The sequence below is a fragment of the Atta cephalotes genome, assembly GCF_000143395.1.
Source record: "Atta cephalotes unplaced genomic scaffold scaffold00001, whole genome shotgun sequence".
Taxonomy (NCBI): Eukaryota; Metazoa; Arthropoda; class Insecta; order Hymenoptera; family Formicidae; genus Atta; species Atta cephalotes.
The window spans coordinates 10,750,309-10,767,798 of NW_012130065.1; the positions used below are offsets into that span (position 1 = coordinate 10,750,309).

Below are 17,490 nucleotides of genomic sequence, written 5' to 3' on the forward strand. Positions count from 1 at the left end.
CCCTCTCACTGGATGATTTAGATTTATCCTTTTGATCATCGGTTGAACTTGGCGAAATTGATCGTTCTTTCTTTGCTTCTGGTAGTTGCGAAATTTTAATATCATCAAGCCTTTCACTGACAACACTAGATGATCTAGATTTATCCTTTTGATCGTCGACTGAACTCGGCGAAATTGATTGTTCTTCTTTTGCTTCTGGTATTTGCGAAGCTTTAATATCATCAAGTCTCTCACTGGATGATTTAGATTTGTCCTTTTGATCATCGACTGAACTTGGCGAAATTGATCGTTCTCCCTTTGCTTCTGGTATTTGCGAAACTTTAATATCATCAAGCCTTTCACTGGCAACACTAGATGATCTAGATTTGTCCTTTTGATCATCGGTTGAACTCGGCGAAATTAATTGTTCTCCCTTTACTTCTGGTATTTGCGAAACTTTAATATCATCAAACCTCTCACTGGATGATTTAGGTTTGTCCTTTTGATCATCGGCTGAACTTGGCGAAATTGATAGTTCTCTCTTTGCTTCTGGTATTTGCGAAACTTTAATATCATCAAGCCTCTCACTGGCAACACTAGATGATCTAGATTTGTCCTTTTTATCGTCGGCTGAACTCGGTGAAATTGATTGTTCTTCCTTTGCTTCTAATATTTGCGGAATTTTAATATCATCAAGCCTCTCACTGGCAACACTGGATGATCTAGACTTATCCTTTTGATCATCGACTAAACTCGGTGACTTTGAGACATCAAATGTTGATTTCGGTTCTGTCTTATCACTGATAATGCTTAATGATCTTGTCTTATCGACAAAATCCGAATCATCGATTATGTCAGACGTTTTTAATCCGTCTATTTTCTCTATTGACTGTTTATCATCTATCGGCTTATCAAAAACAATGCTTGGAGATACCGGTCTGTCATGTGATATAATATCGTCTGGCTTAACGTCCATTTTTCCGGAAATTGTTGAAGGTTTCTCCTCCATAGCTTTTTCGTGCGGTATTTTCACATCGACAAAATTCGGGGATTTATCACCCGCACTTTCATAATGTTCTTTAACACTACCCTTGTCATCCGATGTCTTCTCATCGGACTTATCGCTAGCAATGCTGGGAGATTTGCTTCGATCAACAGGTGGTTCTAATTTGTCAGAAACAGGCGATGTCGATTTTTCAAATAATTCCGCTTTCTCACTCGCAACGCTTGATGATCTGGATTTATCGCCTGGTAGTTCCATCACATCTTTAAGATCTGGTTTTTCCTCTGTAACACTGGTCGCTTTCGAGCCATCGACAGATTTCTTCTCATCAGACTTTTCACTTGTTATGCTTGGAGATTTGCTCCTGTCAAGTTCTTCTTTCTTATCCGGAATTGGCGATTTTGCTTTTTCTATTGATTCTTTCTGATCAGACGTAATACTCGTGACACTAGGTGACTTGGATTTATCCAGCGACGATTGTTCTGTAATATCCGTTAGATCAGTACTGCTCGGCGATTTCGATCGATCATCGAGTCCCTTCGAATCAGTTGTAACACTCATTGAGGCACCTGATTTTGATTTTTCATCGGATAGTTCTATAACATCCTTTAAATCCAGTTTCTCTCCAGCAATACTCGGAGATTTAGAACGATCAAGCGATTCTTTTTGTTCTTCTGTAATACTAGAAGATCTCGATTTCTCTGCGGTGACATCCTTTAAATCCGGTTTCTCTCCAGCAATACTCGGAGATTTAGAATGATCAAGCGATTCTTTTTGTTCTCCTGTAATACTAAAAGATCTCGATTTCTCTGCAATGACATCCTTCAAATCTGGTTTTTCTCTAATTACACTTGGCGATTTTGACCGATCTGCAGGTTCTGCAACATCTTTTAAGTCTATTTTTTCTTCTGCAATACTCGGAGATTTGGAGCGATCAATTGGTTCTTTTTGCTCGCTTGTAACACTGATGACACTTGGAGATCTTGACTTCTCCACTGGTGTTTCTGTCATATCCTTCATTTCAGGTTTTTCGTCGGCGATAATGGGTGATTTTGAGCGATCTGGTTCTTTAGATTCGCTAATGCCATTTGTTACACTCGGTGATTTGTCTAATAGAGGTTGTATATCTTTCAAATCCGATTTATCTTCTTCAAGTTTCGAAGATTTCAATACATCTTTTGATATTTCAGGTGATTTCGCTACTGGAAACTGTTCCAGTTTGTCGTCTTTAACACTTGTGACACTAGACGATCGGGTTCTCTCGAAATCTACTTTTTCTATAGAAACGCTTGGTGATCTAGAACGGTCACTTATTTTCTTGCTATCTGATTTATCACTAGCTACACTGGGAGATCTATCTTTATCATGCGATTCTTCAGTCTTATCAATAGCTTTAGGCAAATCTGACCTATCAAAAATAGGAGATTTTGGTTTCTCTAAATAACGTTCCGTCACATCTTGAAGATCTGGCTTATCCACAGCTATGCTCGGTGACTTGGAACGTTCGGCCTCTTTCTTCTCATCAGATTTATCGCTAATCGCGCTTGGAGATTCGTCAATTGGTCCCTTTTCATCGTAATGTTCACTCTCGAAAATAGGCAACTTTTCACTTACCGTTTCTTTCTCCATAATACTTGGCGATTTCAACTTATAATTTTCTTTCTCATCGACTTTATCACTTAAAATATTAGGGGATTTATCGAGAGATTTAATATCTTGTTCGGATTTTTCTAAAGATATTGGTAATTCTTTGTCTTCGGCTTTAATTTCTTTAATAGATTCAGGTAATTTTTTTATGTCTTTTTCAATAGCAACGTCTTCTTCAGTAACAGGTGCCTTTGCAAAATACATTTCAGATTTATCTGTAGGTGACTTCGAGAAAATTGTCTCAGCTGGTGAAACATCCTCTGAATGGAGCGATTCAGGTGTCTTTGAAACACCAATCGTTTCTTTTTTCTTAGGTTCTGGAACCTTCTCGATTGGAAGTTTTGATTTTTCAGCTAATTCTATTGGAGATTTCTGCGTTGTTGTATCAAGAGGTGAAGGAGATCGTGATTTTTCGATTTTTTCAATTGGAGAACTAGATTTCTCGATTTTTTCTTCAGCTGGAGATTTCACTTTTTCAATTTTTTCATCTTCCTTAGTCGGAGATTTTGGTTCTACTTGTTCCTCTTTAGGCGACTTCGGTATATCTTTTTCGGCAATTTTATCTGATACCTTCAAGTCTTTTTCCATAGGAGATTTTGTAATATCTTCCAATTCCTCTGGTACCTTTGGCTTATGCAATTCTGATTTTTCCAAACTGTCTTCAAGATCCTGTGAATCACGAGGACCAGCAGGTGACTTTTCCAAGCTGTCTTCTGGAGTAATCTTATCCTTACCTTCTGGCGCAGATTTTTCAGAAATACTATCCTTTTCGGGAGTACTTATGTCCGAACGTGAGTCTTTATCTAAAAGTAATGAATCTTTATCTGGTGTAGATTTAGCAGATACATCCTTAAGAGAATCATCTGGAGTAACAGTTTTCGTAAAAGTTATGCTGCCGCTTGGACAGATCTCAATTTCCTCTCTGCCATCCTCACTACATGCTGTAACCAGCATTCTTTTGACAGTGCCATCGTCAAATGGTTTTGGTATATTTGCTGCTAATGTTTCTTGAGGACTCTTCTCTTCCTTAATTATTGGAGTTTCTTTAATTTCTGTGGTCTCTAATGATTTAGATTTCTTATCGTCTTCAAGTAATTCTACTTTTGGCTCTTGTGTGAAGCCTGTTGCATCTGCGAGCTTTGTTTCTGCCTTCACTTCTTTAGCAACTTTTTTAAGTTGCAGTTCCTTGACTTCTTCTTTAATCGCAGGCTCAATTTCTTTCATTTCAAGTTTCTCGTCAATTATCTTTGGGCTTGGTGTAATTGATTTAGAAATGTCTGGTGCGTCAATTGATGATTGCTTATCGGAGAAATCTTTGGGCGTTTCCTTACTTGAGTCTTCGATTGAAGGCTTTTCTGCTTTTTCAGAGATTGATGGCGTCAATGTTGTAGCAGTCTCTTTCTGAAGAATGTCATCCGTCTTTTCCTTAGCCTCATCTAAATATTTCTCAGTAGTATCAACAATTTCTGATATTTCGGATATTTCCTGTTCTACAGGTTCTCGTTTCTCATCAATTGGTTTAATATCCTTTGCAATGTGAAGCTCTTCTATTCCCACCTTCCCTTTGGTTTCTTGCACGAATTTCTCGTCTGCTTCGATCACTTCACTTGTGGTATCTTCCACAGATTCTTCAATGTCTTCTTTTTCTTTCATCTCGCTCGCTTTCTCAGGAAATTGTACATCACGTACTTTATATTCCTGCTCGACAGCTTCAAAGTCGTCAATCACGTCTTTCTCATGTTCCTTCGTAACTGAAGACGGAATCTGTGAAATCGCTTTCTTCTTTATATCAGCTGTATCAGAAATTCTTCTGGGTATACTAACAAATCCATCCACTTCTTTCTCGATGTCCTCCTCTTCGAATGTGGCCAATAACTCCTCTTCAGCGCTCATTTCTTGCTCAAGCACATCTTCTTTCTTATCTTTTTTTAACTCAATTGGACTTTTCTTCTCTTCAATGCTGGGCATTTCTGCGACCGGTTTCTCAGTCAGTATTTGCGACTCTGGAATCGCTTCCTCCTTAATAATATGCGATAATTCTTCATCAGTTACACTAAGTATTATATGTCTCGGTATTTTTTTCTTAATGATAATTTCTTCGATAATCTCAATAATGATTTTCTTAGGCACCTTCTTTTTACCACATATTTCTTCAAGTTTTTTGATATTAATGTTATCTCCCTTGGTAACATATTCGTTAATAATATATTCTTCAACTTCTGCTCTTTCTTGCGAAATTATCGATTCAGTTTCTGGAATCTCTGGAATGGTAGTCTCAGCGACTAATTTTTCTTTTTCGTCCTCGGATGTCTTTTTAGAAATTACTAATAATTCTTTCTCCGTAACATCAAGTATCGTGTTCCTGGGAATCTTTTTTTTAATAATAATTTCTTCGATAATTTCAATAAGAATTTGCTTGGGCACTGTCTTTTGAATAGAAATGTCGTCGATTGTCGATGCGGTAATCTTTTTTCCTTTAGTAACGTATTCATTAACGATAAATTCCTCAATATAAGGCTTAAACGCGCCTTCATCGGTTAGTTTTTCTTCTCCGGTTGGAGCATCAGAAACTTCAGTAGCGAATTCTTGTTTCGCAGGTATGTCTATTTTTTGCTCCTCTGTTATCTGCTCCTCTGCCGATTGTTCTGGCGATTCTTCCGGCGATTTCTCTTGAATTATTTCCGATAATGCTTCTTCAGGAACGTTTAGTACCATATGCCTAGCAAGTTTTCTCTTAACAATGATCTCTTCAATAATTTCGATGATAATCTTTTTAGGCACAACTTTCTTAATAGAGATTTCTTGAACGATTTCTATGGTAATTCGTTTTCCTTTAACAATATATTCGTTAAGGATATATTCTTCGATCTCCATTCTCTTTTCAAGTGTGATAGATTCCTTCAGCCTCAAAATCTCTGAATCATCTATCACACTTTCTCTGAGAAGTCCCTTCTTCGTGATAATCTCTTCGATAATGTAAATCACGCGTTCTCTCGGGATGCGCTTCGTTACAGTGACATATTCAATCACTTCGATAGTAACCTTCTTCTTCTTCGTAATAACCAATTCTTCGATTATTTCTTCAATTGGCACTTCCTTGCTGAGAATTTGCTTGATATCCTCTGGCAATTCACGATAACCAATTTCCAGTCCTTCATCATATATCTTGTCCGTGACAAATTTTGGCGAAGTTGGCGTAGAACCGGGAGTCACCATCACTATTTCCGCCTTCGCTGGCGAAATCTTTTGCTCGAAGACGATCATGGATTCTTCTATCTCATCCTCCAGCTTCTTTTCGAAAGATGGCCGTTTTGCTACTTCCTTTACACATACGTCCTCGATACCAGCCTGCATCACATCTACCCGAGATGTATCATCATCCGTCGGTTTTTTATGTTGATCGCAAATATCTTGATCGTCTTTTAATATCTCCTCACAAATTTTTTGCGCATCCCGTTTATCTTTCGCTATATCCTTTATAGGCGATGTTATTATATCGTCCTTTTCTTTCACCACTTTTACACAAGGTTCTTCTTTTACCTCGAGAACGCCAGGTTTTTCGTATGGAAGTTTGTCGGACTTTTCAAATTTCTCAAGCTCTTTATGAACCGGAAATACTTCAGTAACATCAACTTTCTTTGGCATCACAATATCTTCATGAACAAGTTTGAGTTCCTCTTCTTCTAATTTAGCAACTATTTCTGGAGATATTTTTTCACTTGATATAGAAGGCTTTTTTTCCGTCAAAATTGGGGAGATTTCTTCTTTCGATGGTTTTCTCTCCGTCGAAATCGGTGAAATCTCTTCTTTTTTAGGAGCTTGCTCGAATAATGCTTTGTCGGAAAGAAAATCGTCTTCTCTGAGTACTTCAGCGACTTTCTTCACAATTTCTATGACATCCTTGGGTTTATCTTCGAGCTCGATACCGGCAGTGCCAGCAAGGACTTCTCCGACATCCCTAACAGCTTCTTTCATATCTCTATATGGACCCTCTATTTCCTCTTCATATTCTTCTTCGAATTCTTCATCTTTTGGTATAGCAAACTTGACTTTCTCTGGTTCTTTTATGTCAGGTAAATGGCTCTCGATATGTGGCTTTATTTCTTCTAATTTCTCAGCCACCCCTTCCAAAGTATCCTTTACTATATCTTTCAGGGCGGATGGCGTTTCATGTATCTCAACTATTTCTTCTTTAATTTTATCTTCCAAAGATTCCAATGAATCTCTTAAACTATCTTTCACAGTTTTGAATTTTTTCGAAGCTTCTTCCAAAAGTGCCTTTACCTCTTCTACATCTTCTCCAATATCTTCTTCCTTCAAAAGTTCAATCTCCTTCGCAATTTCCTTGTCTTCAATTAGTTTTGTTGGTGAAACGCCTGGTGATACATCTTTTGTAAGAAATGATTCCTCGATTTTGGCTTCTATTTTTTTAATTTCATCTAACTTATCAGTAAGAAGCTTTTCTTCGATATCCGGCACACTCTTCCTCTGTACGTCCAGTATCTCTTCCTGTATAAATGTCGCAGTTTCCTTGATGGCAGCTACTTTTATGTCAACAGTCGTAGGTTTCGCCTCTTCAAATGTTTCGGGTTTGTCAACAGGCTTGCCAATTTTAGGGAATACCTTCTCCATATCAACCTCTTCTAAGACCGTTTTCTCTTGTACTTTTGGTTCTTTTGGAGAACTTGATTTTGAAGATTTTTCATCGGAATCCTTTTCAGAATCCTTCTTTTTCTTAGTCAATTTATCGATACCTTTTTCAAATTTATCCGCTACTTTGCCAAAGAAACTAAAAACACTCTTCTGCTCTTTTGCGGGCGGAATAGGCGATTCTTTATCTTGCGCAGTTGGTGATAATTTCTCTTCTTTTCCCTTCTCGAAATCTTCCATTCGGTAGAGCTTAGGATCGACTTCTTCATGAACCGGAAGATCAGCGACCTCGTCTGGTGTTTTAACAATGTCTCTTTGCAAATTCGGCATCGCCTGGCGAACATCAAATACTTTGACTTCCGGCTTGGCCGCCACGATAATAGTTTCCGGAATGACTTCTTTTTTCAGCTTTGCAGAAGCATCCTTCTCTTTTACTTCTTCAATAACATGTTTTTCATCAATATCCTCTTTTATTTCATCCAATGGTATTCGCTCGTCTTCTGGTAAAGTCGGAGCAGTTGTGGTGGCCCCCGATTCTATTGTCGAGATTCGCTCCTGAGACTCTTCCATCTTTTCGAGAATATTCTCTTTCTGATCGACATCCGGCTTTATGTCTGTATCGGTTGTTTTTTTCTCCGATGAATCTAATTTGTCCGGACTTAAACTGGACGGTTCTTTCGTGATATCCTCGCTGTCTTTTTTACCGGAGTCGTCCTTCTCTTCGGCTTTCTGTACGATTTCGGCTGCGGATGCTATTATCTCTTTTACTTCTTCCTGTAATTGTTCCTTATGTTCCGAAGATAATTCAGCGATTTCTTTCTCTCCTTTATCCAAAATCTTTTCTATTTTTTTTTCCGGGCTGTCATCTTTTTCCTTCTCCTCAGGTTCCTCCTTCTCGCCCTTTTCCTTCATTGCCTCCATGTCTTTTAATATTTTTGCCTTTTCTGATTGAGCTTCATCGAGAACGTGCTTTTGTTCGCCCTCGCCGCTCTGAGCAGAATCTTCGGTGTAAACCTCTTCTTTCTCCACAATAAGATATTCGTCTTCTTCAGTCAATTCTTGACTTTCTTTTCTAGAACCTTCCTTCTTAGGTATATCTTCAATCTCGGCGGTAACATCCTCTTCTGTAATATCCTCCTCTTTCTTGTCAGTGGCTTCAGCCGTGATTTCATCATCACCTTCAAAACGATCGTCCTTTCGAATTTCTTCGATTCTTTCCGCCTTTTGTAAAACAGCTTCAATTTCTTCCACTACCTCTCGCTCTTCTTTGAGATCTGCCAATACCTTACTTTCTATTGAATCTAATGATATATCTTCAGATTGTTCAATTAAGCTCTTATCAATCGGTTTTATAACTTCTGGTTCTATGCCAGATGGAGTGGAGACCGTGGAAGAATCGGTAGTGCCTTTGTCGCCCTTCACTTTACGAATAACACCATCTTTGTCTGATTTTACAGAAGCAGTCGGAGTACTGCGAGTAGATTTCGCCGGACTACCCGGCATACGGGCTTTATTGGGACTAACCGGTTTCGCGCGACGACTAATCGGCTTCCTGTCCATTGGTTTAGGTTTTGCGGTCACCTTGACAACTGGTGCTGCAGAATCCTTCACGGCAGACTTCTCGACTTCAGATTTCTTCTGTTCCACCACTTTCCTGTTATTAGCTTCCTTAGCACTCTTAGCTGGAAGACTTGGAGCAACCTTGACCGCCGGTTTCACTTTCGGTATAGCTTTCGATATCTCTGTCTTTGTTGCAGCACCATTCAGAGTCTTCTTCGGAGTAGTCGGGGAAGATTTCACAGCGTCTCTTTTCTCTGCACCAGAAGGTTTGGCTTTTTTCTCAATCAACTTCGGCTTTGGAGTTACTTCGCTTTTCTTCAACTCAACTTTCATCTTGCTTTCTTTTGGTTCTTTCTTTTTTGGTTCGGGCTTGGGCTTCGGTTCCTTAGGTTCCTTAAGTTCCTTAGATTCTTTAGATTCTTTAGGTTCCTTGATTTTCTCAGATTCCGGTTTAATTAAATCAGTCTTTTTCACATCTTCTTCTCGTTTTTCGGCCTTTTCTATTTTAATTGATTCCTTCTTGGGTTCTTTTTTCACTTCTTTTAGTTCTTTTTCAATTTTCTTACTCTCTTTTGTCTCAGTCTCGATCTTCTTATTTTCCACAACTTTCTTCGTCTTCATTTCGGTTTTAGGTTTATTAGCAGGTATAATCGGCGTCGATTGAGGGATACTCTTGGATACAATCTCGTCTGCAGCCTTGATGGACTTTGGCTCCGATGGTTCTCTCTTCTCTTTCTTTGTCTCCAAAATTTTCTTGGGTTCCTTCTCGATAAGACTAAGTTTTTGCTTGGTTGGCTTATCTCTGAGTGTCGCTAAAGACACTGACGGTGACAGAGTCTTCGCTGAACATACTGGATGCTTTAAAAAGTCCAGATGTTTTAATCGTTCGAAACCTTCGAAGATCTTGTGTTGCGGCGTACTGCCGGGAAAGAGAATCCGCGTGATGTTATCCTCGGGATTGGCCGGCTGCCAAACTAGAAGCGCGCATATCGACACGAGATTCTGTATCGGGAATGTGAGATTGTTCGAATCTTTTTTATGAGAACCTGCAAACAGCTTCGAATCTGACGTGTGCCACTTCGCCAAGAATTCGCGCACTTCGCGACTGTCCTTGCTCGGACTGAGCACGTACATATCCAGCGTGCCATGGCCCACTTTATGATAGAGGTTGATCGGATCGGGATCTCTGTAGCAAGGATGAGCGCGAAGATTAATGTGTCGAAGATTCACCACCATCTCTTGACCAATGTCAGTGAGGTTGAAAATGAGCGGATCAATATCCTTATCTCCGTCGGGTGAATTTGATTGTCTTCTTTCCTACATTATGTATATTTTTAATGAGAAAATATACTGATTTAGCGATTATCACGAAGAATTTTAATTATTATTATTATTATAAAATATATTGAATTTTCTTTAAAAAAAAAATGAATTAAAAATAATGACTACTTACGACTAAGTTACAGAAGAAATGGCCGATCTGAGGATAGACGTGCATCTCCTTCTTCTTGCGAAGAACGCTAAACATGCCACCGATGTTACTATTATTTATCCTAGTGACTAGAACAGCATCCAATCGATCGAGATGCCTGGTGAAATCCCAAAAACATGCTTTCCTAGCAAAGCCGCCGTCGACGAGCATGTTGAAGCCATTTATACCGAAAAGTGCGGCGTCACCTTGCCCACCGGGGAAGACGTATAAGGTTGGATGGCTAAATCTAATGTTTCCAACGACGTCGGACGGTTCCATGAGCTGGTCCAGTGTTTGCGACACGAGGTACTGTCCGATGTAATTCGTAAAACTCATGATAGCCGGTACGCCGGCTGTGAGAACATCGTCGGGGTTTACTCTGACTCTGCAAGATCTGTTAATAAAAAGGACATGAAATATTTAAGAAAGATGTATGTTATTCAATATATTATTTATGTTTTTAATTATTATTTTTATTTTTTGTGTGCAATATCCTATTTTTGTTATGCATGAAACAGCTTCTATTATGTGACATAAATTAGAATCGATCATGTAGAAAAATGTGCAAGAGAGATATACACCTGCAACAAGTCTCTTTCGACAATCGACTTGTCGTCCAATCGCCGACACCCGCGCAATGTATATCTACGGTAACGCTATTCTCGTAGGCACGAAGGACTCTTTGCACCTCATGTTCGCTGAATGCATCCAGAAAGTCTGCGAGACTGAAGGTTCCATCCTGAATAACAAGAATTGTTTGTCGTTTTGTAATAAGATTATTCTCTGCTAATATTTCGCATAATTATTAATTAATGTTTCATTTTTGGCAAATAACAATCGAATATATTCGTATGAAATGTATATACCTGCAATATCCAGGAACCATTACCACCGAATGTGTATCCAGCGTGTATGATGTGCCGATGTTTCGTGAAGCTTGCGAGAAGATTGCGAATACACTGTAATAATGTATTCGTCTGTGGGTGAATGAGAACTTCCGTTACGAGATTCTCGGTGGCATATTGGATCAATCTTTCGCCTGAAAATGAATTTCATTTTCATTAATAACTTATGTGACAATAATTAATAATTTCTGCGACATAATAATAATTAATTATGTATAATATAACATAAAACGAATCAAATGAACATGTTTGTGACAATAAATTACCATTTCTGGCTTCTTCGCCTTCGGGGGCTTGCGCTACTAAGGCCAATAATTCCTTCTCCAGATCTACATGACAACTGTCCTTGTCCCATGATAGAAAACCTGCAACAATCGAAGAAAAAAACGGTGATTGCTAAATATAGCTGAACTTTTGAACGGAATCTTCTTACTCTATACATATTAAGCAGATACTGATGTCGGAAAACTTATGGAATGAAATCTGCATATAAATCACTGTTCGTCTTCAAGATTGAGTGTAACGTTGTAGGTATTTCGATGATATGCTCTCTCATGAACTTGACTTTTCAAGGCTCTGATATTTTGAATGGAAACTAGGTTGTTCTCGTTTTAGATCATCACTGTGTATGCGCGATTATGTTGAACTAGAGAAATCAGCTCATCAAAATTTGTAAGCGATTATCTATCTTGAAAATATATGACATAATACAACAGAGAAAATAATCAAGAAATTATGAATGTTATTCAACTTTATAATTTTTCTAAAAAAGCCTTTTTAATTGAGAAAAAGAGAGAGAGAGATTAAGAGAGATGTTTTAAATATTGCTTAAAGTATTTTTAAACATGGCCGAGTATAAAATGTTTAGGTGAATGGAATAGTAGGTCATAACTGCGTATAAATGTGTAAGACTGCAGTGGTTTGGCTTCATAGAATAGGGATAGTTCAGCCATCGTGAGTGATGTAAGGTTAATGTTAAGATGTTAGAGATTGTCAAGACCAGTTATAGATTGATTGATGAGAAAAGTAAATTAAGTATTATATTATAACACACATTTTTCTCTGATGTTTTATCAACAAATGTGTAGATTGAAACGGATATAAATAATATGTCTTCATTTATATTTGTGCTGCTTTACAATTACAATTGTAATTGATAAGTAACACGTTACGTTTAAAATTAAAAAATACTGTTTGTATAAAAATTAATGAATTATTTTTATTCAAGGCAGCTTAAAAACACAAAAATTTATATTATAAGATATAATTAATATCTGGTAAGAAATTGAATAATTATTTATAATGTATTATTTATAATGTATTATTATTATTATATTATTTATTATTAATAAATTTAAATACTTAATGTTTCATTTAAAATTTTAGAATAATTATATTTTTACTATACGAATATGAAACATTAATTACAAATTACGTTAATGTAAGAAAAGAAAGAGAAAGTGTATCTCAAAACTTAATGGAATAATTAGGATGAATGAATCAGCAGCTGCAGTTTGTCATAAGGGTTGCTTGGGGCGGTCGTTTTATGACGTCACCAACACCGCACCCCGTCACGTGGTTCCTCACCAGCTGGCAATCGATCGTCGCACATCCTGTACCCACCCTCTATTGCCAACTTTAACGCAGAGATACTCCACTTTTGCTATCATACAAAAAATTTCCGACGCTGTCAGTCATTTCTCGTCAAGATAAAAAATTTTTAAATAATTATAATGAAAATGATAAGAAAAAAAAAGAAGACCAAAAAAAAAAGAAATTATTCTTAATATGACTAATATGACTGGTATATTATTATTGTGCTTTATAAATATATTGAATGTATCAAATATATATTTATTCATTAAATTATAAGATAGCACGCAACATCTTATATCTCTAGAATTAATTCTCTATAATTTCTGTAAATCGATTTTATCACTCAATATTTCACAATTCAATCCAAGTGCAAGGCTTTTCTTAGATTCACTTTCACATGCGAAAATATTTACAAAATTTCACCTGAAATCTTATATGAAATTAAAGGATTGAATGATACAGCATAATGGAACGTAACTCGTTGCCAAGGGAGTTCGGACTCGCTCTCGCGTAATTCTATACTAGCGTGTACACAGACAAGTCTGGTTCGAGACGTTGCTTGGCAACGTCGTAGTATCAATCAATGCCGAGGATAGAGAGGAGCTGGAAAATTAACGAAAAAGAAGAAAAAAGGAGAGAAAACGCGCGAGCAGAAGGCGTTAGTCGGTGCAACGAATTCCGCGCGGCTTCCTCCCTGCCTCCAATTTTATCCCGCAATAAGTAAATACGTGTTGCATACTTTCCAGTAAACGTGGACGCTATTATTAGGAGTTCAACTGACGAAATATATATCACATTTTCGCGAAATTACATTCGAAATAGCGAATACGCGGAATATGAATTATGCGAACACACACAGATACACATTGCCAATACAAACCGAACTTATTAATTAATCAATCAATTACATTTCAAAACTTTCTGTGTAATTTCGGTTGTATTATAGTTTTTGAACAGTTAAATCTTCAATCGATTAAGTAGATTAATGTTAACAGAAAAAATGGTATATGCAATAAATTGAAAGGATCGCAAGTCCATTATATCGAGTCTTACCTGACATCAAAAAATCACATTGTTAGAGTAGAACATATATCAAGCTCATGTGTCAAACTGATCGGAAGCCCCAAAGCTGATACGAGAGAAGCCGTTTCTTAATGCTCATAGCTGAGTGCCGTTACTTAATTCTCACTGACCCTTACAGGTTTTGACTGCAATATCAATATCAGAAGCATCGCAACCGAGTCCGAAAATTTGTATAGAACAAAAATCTTCTTGAAACGTTTAGTCATGTCAGACTCGATTTTTTCAAGATCAAGATATAAAATGTATTGGTCAAGACTCAAAAACAATTTTTTAAATGCAGATTTCGTGCTGTGAGCACGCAAATAAGTTTTGCATTTATTAGAAGAAATAAATTTATCAAAATTGCGATTTTTATTCATCGTGACGCAACTTTGTGAATTTTTTGATCTATTTAATATTGATGGAGACGGATTCAAACTTAAATCACATCTTCACCTGACACATGCTTCATATTTTATTTACATTTGTAATTCTTGCTTTGGAAATAATATTCTTGCGAGAAACAAATGTGAATCTCTTTTTTTCTGTTTATTTACTAGAATGAATCTTCTAATTCCTAATTGATATCAACATGTGACATATTACCTTACCGCATTGGCTGCTAATTTAGTACTTTAACGATGACTATTTAATGAATTCGATTGTTCGAAATGAAATAATGTTAATCTATCGATAACTACCATGTCTAGTCATGGTAATCATTCAATCAATTAACAGAATCAAAATACTATTAATTAAACCGCGAGATGAGAACAGCAATGCGAATGGATCGTTCAATGATTCTTCAAGTACTAATTAATAAAAATAGAATGAAAAACAAATCAAATAAATCAATTCTCGAGCATTCCGGGTTTTAGAAATTCTTTTTCAATTTTCGAGACTTGTTTTTCAAGCTCTAAATATTCACAGAGCGTTCACTTTTGTAAATTTATTTTATAAACGGCAACAAATCGAAGATAAATATAGTTTACAATTGCAATTAAAGGCAGTCTGATCGTTAATTGAAACAGATGTTTTAATTAAATTGCCCACGAGTTTCATCCGCGAATTTCCATTCGACAGAATAAGCCATCGCGCAATTAAAGAAACCGCACGGAATTTGAAGCTCTGAGTCAAGTAAATCGTGCATTAAAAAAAGCAAAAACATTTACGAGTTCCGATAAGTAAAATGGAAAAACGTTACGACATTAAAGTGTGGCTCCAATGATATCTGCCATCGAGTGGACGAAAAATGGCGCTGGATAATCCGTCAGCGATTTATCTCGCGAATACTGAAGGGCGCGTTCGTTCTACCGAAAATCCCCGGCTTTAATCCCAGTACAATATTTTGTCATCGTATCACACGAATACGCGAATACGTGTGAGCGTACATACACGCAGCACACATTTTCATGGAACAAACCGCGGACGTCGATGTATCCAGCGTATTCCACGATTTCCTACTTTAGAGCGTGACGTTCTGACACGCCACTTGTATCATATACACAATGGGGATGTATCTAAATAGGCGATCGTCGTGTGAAAAGTGTAGGAGGACTATTCACGATCAACCGTGGTAATATATACGGCGCACGTCGCAATATATTACATTTACAAAAAGGGGAAAAATCCAAGGCCAGCTTTATCTAACAAGATTTTCTCTTCGTACCGCTAACTCGATCGTCCTCCCTGACCTATAATATTTCTGCTCCGAGCGATGTTTTTCTCCTTTCTAACTGGCGTCGCAAAAATAAAAATGTCTCGAATGAACGTGATTAGATGTAATTCAATGTATCATCGCTCGAGAAATGTTCATACATAAACTCACTTTCATAAACTCACAAAGTATGTAGAAGAAATATTTGACACTCGATGTCCCTATGGATTAGCAACTTAAGCTAAGTATAGACAAAACTGCGTTTCCTCGCGGTAGCGGCTCCCGCCTCGCGCATCCCTTAAAGCACTCGCGTTTCTCGATTTGCACTTTTCTTTTTTTTTCTTGGACCGACGACGGATGCCGCGAATGCTGGGTTTGTCCCGACTATGTTTAGAAATGGTTTCTCGTTGTCCTGCTCGCAATGCGCCTACATGTGTGTAATGAGTACACGTGCGACATAAAGTATCGCTTTAACAGCCGACAAAAGAGATCATTACGCATGTAACCGTACATTATATCAATCGATTCAAATTTCTCTTCTAAAATGTAATAACATTTTTTTTTTTTTAATAAAATACATCTAAATTTTTATTGTAAAGATTTTAGATAAGGAAAAGAAGCTATACCAACAGCAAAAGTAATTTTAATGGAACATCGCGCATCTATAAATATAAACATGCGCCAATGTTCCAATATCTTGAAAATATCGATTAAACTGAAAAATATAAGCGGACGTAAAGAGCCTTTGTAATGTAAGAGGGTCAAAAAGTTTTCTAGGCAAATCGCTGACATCGTTCTCGATTAATCTCTCAGGAAGAAATGTCAAAGAGGAGGTCGATAATGACCCATTATTTCGATTTGAGTTTCGATAGAGATAATTCATACGCATTTCATTATACAGATATTACAATGTCAATTTCAGAAATGAATAATTATTTTGGAAATGATAAAGATGAAAATAACAAATTTTTCTTCCCGATAATTTTATTTTTATATATACAGAGTAAATTTTGGTCGGATTTAATACGATAGAATAATACGATACAATTGTGTAGTACATGTCGATTTTATCTAGTAAGTATATGTAAATTTGTGTACTATAAGGGCCTTTGATCGAGTATGAAGTTTGACAAGCCGAAAGTAGATCCGGGAGGAGGAGGAAAAGGAGAAGAGAGGAAAATAGTAACGGATATTCAGAAATGCAGTGCACGACCTCGGCAGAGGGAGCATAGAGATCGACCTAGCTCACACACTCGTTGCTATTTATATTTCCAAGACAAGGGCGAAGACCTGGATCAAGGATTGAGAGTAGAAGTGACAGAGGTGTTTTTTTTGCTCTGAAAGGTCGTCGTAAAAGAGAAGATGTAATGGAGGAGACATCTTATCGAAAGAGACTATATTTGGTCGGAATTATAAAATACATGAAATTTTTAAATTGACAATATCTCACTTTTGTAACACCCTTTCTTTTATTTTCTTCATTTTATTCGATCTTTTTTCTTGTTAAACGTTCTCATATTATGAAAGCAAGTTAGAAATACAAATTACATTAATTTATGACATTTTCTCACGATATTCTATGCGTATCTCGAACGTGGAGCAGATAAGTACAAAATAATTTGTAGAATTGAATAATAAATCAGCTAAATGTAGCAGAAATATGCGCGGAATATGAAAAATCGCGGTATTCTCCATCTCGGCCAATATTTTACACAATATCGTGCACACGTGATATGTGAAATATTTAAAAATCATACTTGATAACTCGGAGAGAAAAACATATTTTCATTCTGTTGACCTTTTGTATCATTGTAACTCCACTGGTAAACATTTTCTATTAAATATTTCGAATAAAATTTTAATTAACAACACAATCATACGAGAGAGACAAAACAAAAGATAAATAAAAAAATAATATCGGAATCACACACACGCACACACACACACACACACACACACA

The 17,490-nt window shown here is 36.9% G+C and overlaps 1 protein-coding gene across 1 annotated transcript in view; it reads right to left on the bottom strand.

Moving 5' to 3' along the window:
- Window positions 1-17,490, bottom strand: part of LOC105618654 (microtubule-associated protein futsch) — a 51,341-nt gene that overhangs the window by 6,068 nt on the left and 27,783 nt on the right. Inside the window, exons 2-7 of the mRNA XM_012200185.1 lie at window positions 11,482-11,611; window positions 11,177-11,349; window positions 10,892-11,049; window positions 10,293-10,704; window positions 2,798-10,156; window positions 10-2,716 (exon numbers count right to left, since the gene is read on the bottom strand). Of these exons, the coding sequence (XP_012055575.1) occupies window positions 10-2,716; window positions 2,798-10,156; window positions 10,293-10,704; window positions 10,892-11,049; window positions 11,177-11,349; window positions 11,482-11,611 (10,939 nt within the window). The remainder of the gene's footprint in view (window positions 1-9; window positions 2,717-2,797; window positions 10,157-10,292; window positions 10,705-10,891; window positions 11,050-11,176; window positions 11,350-11,481; window positions 11,612-17,490) is intronic.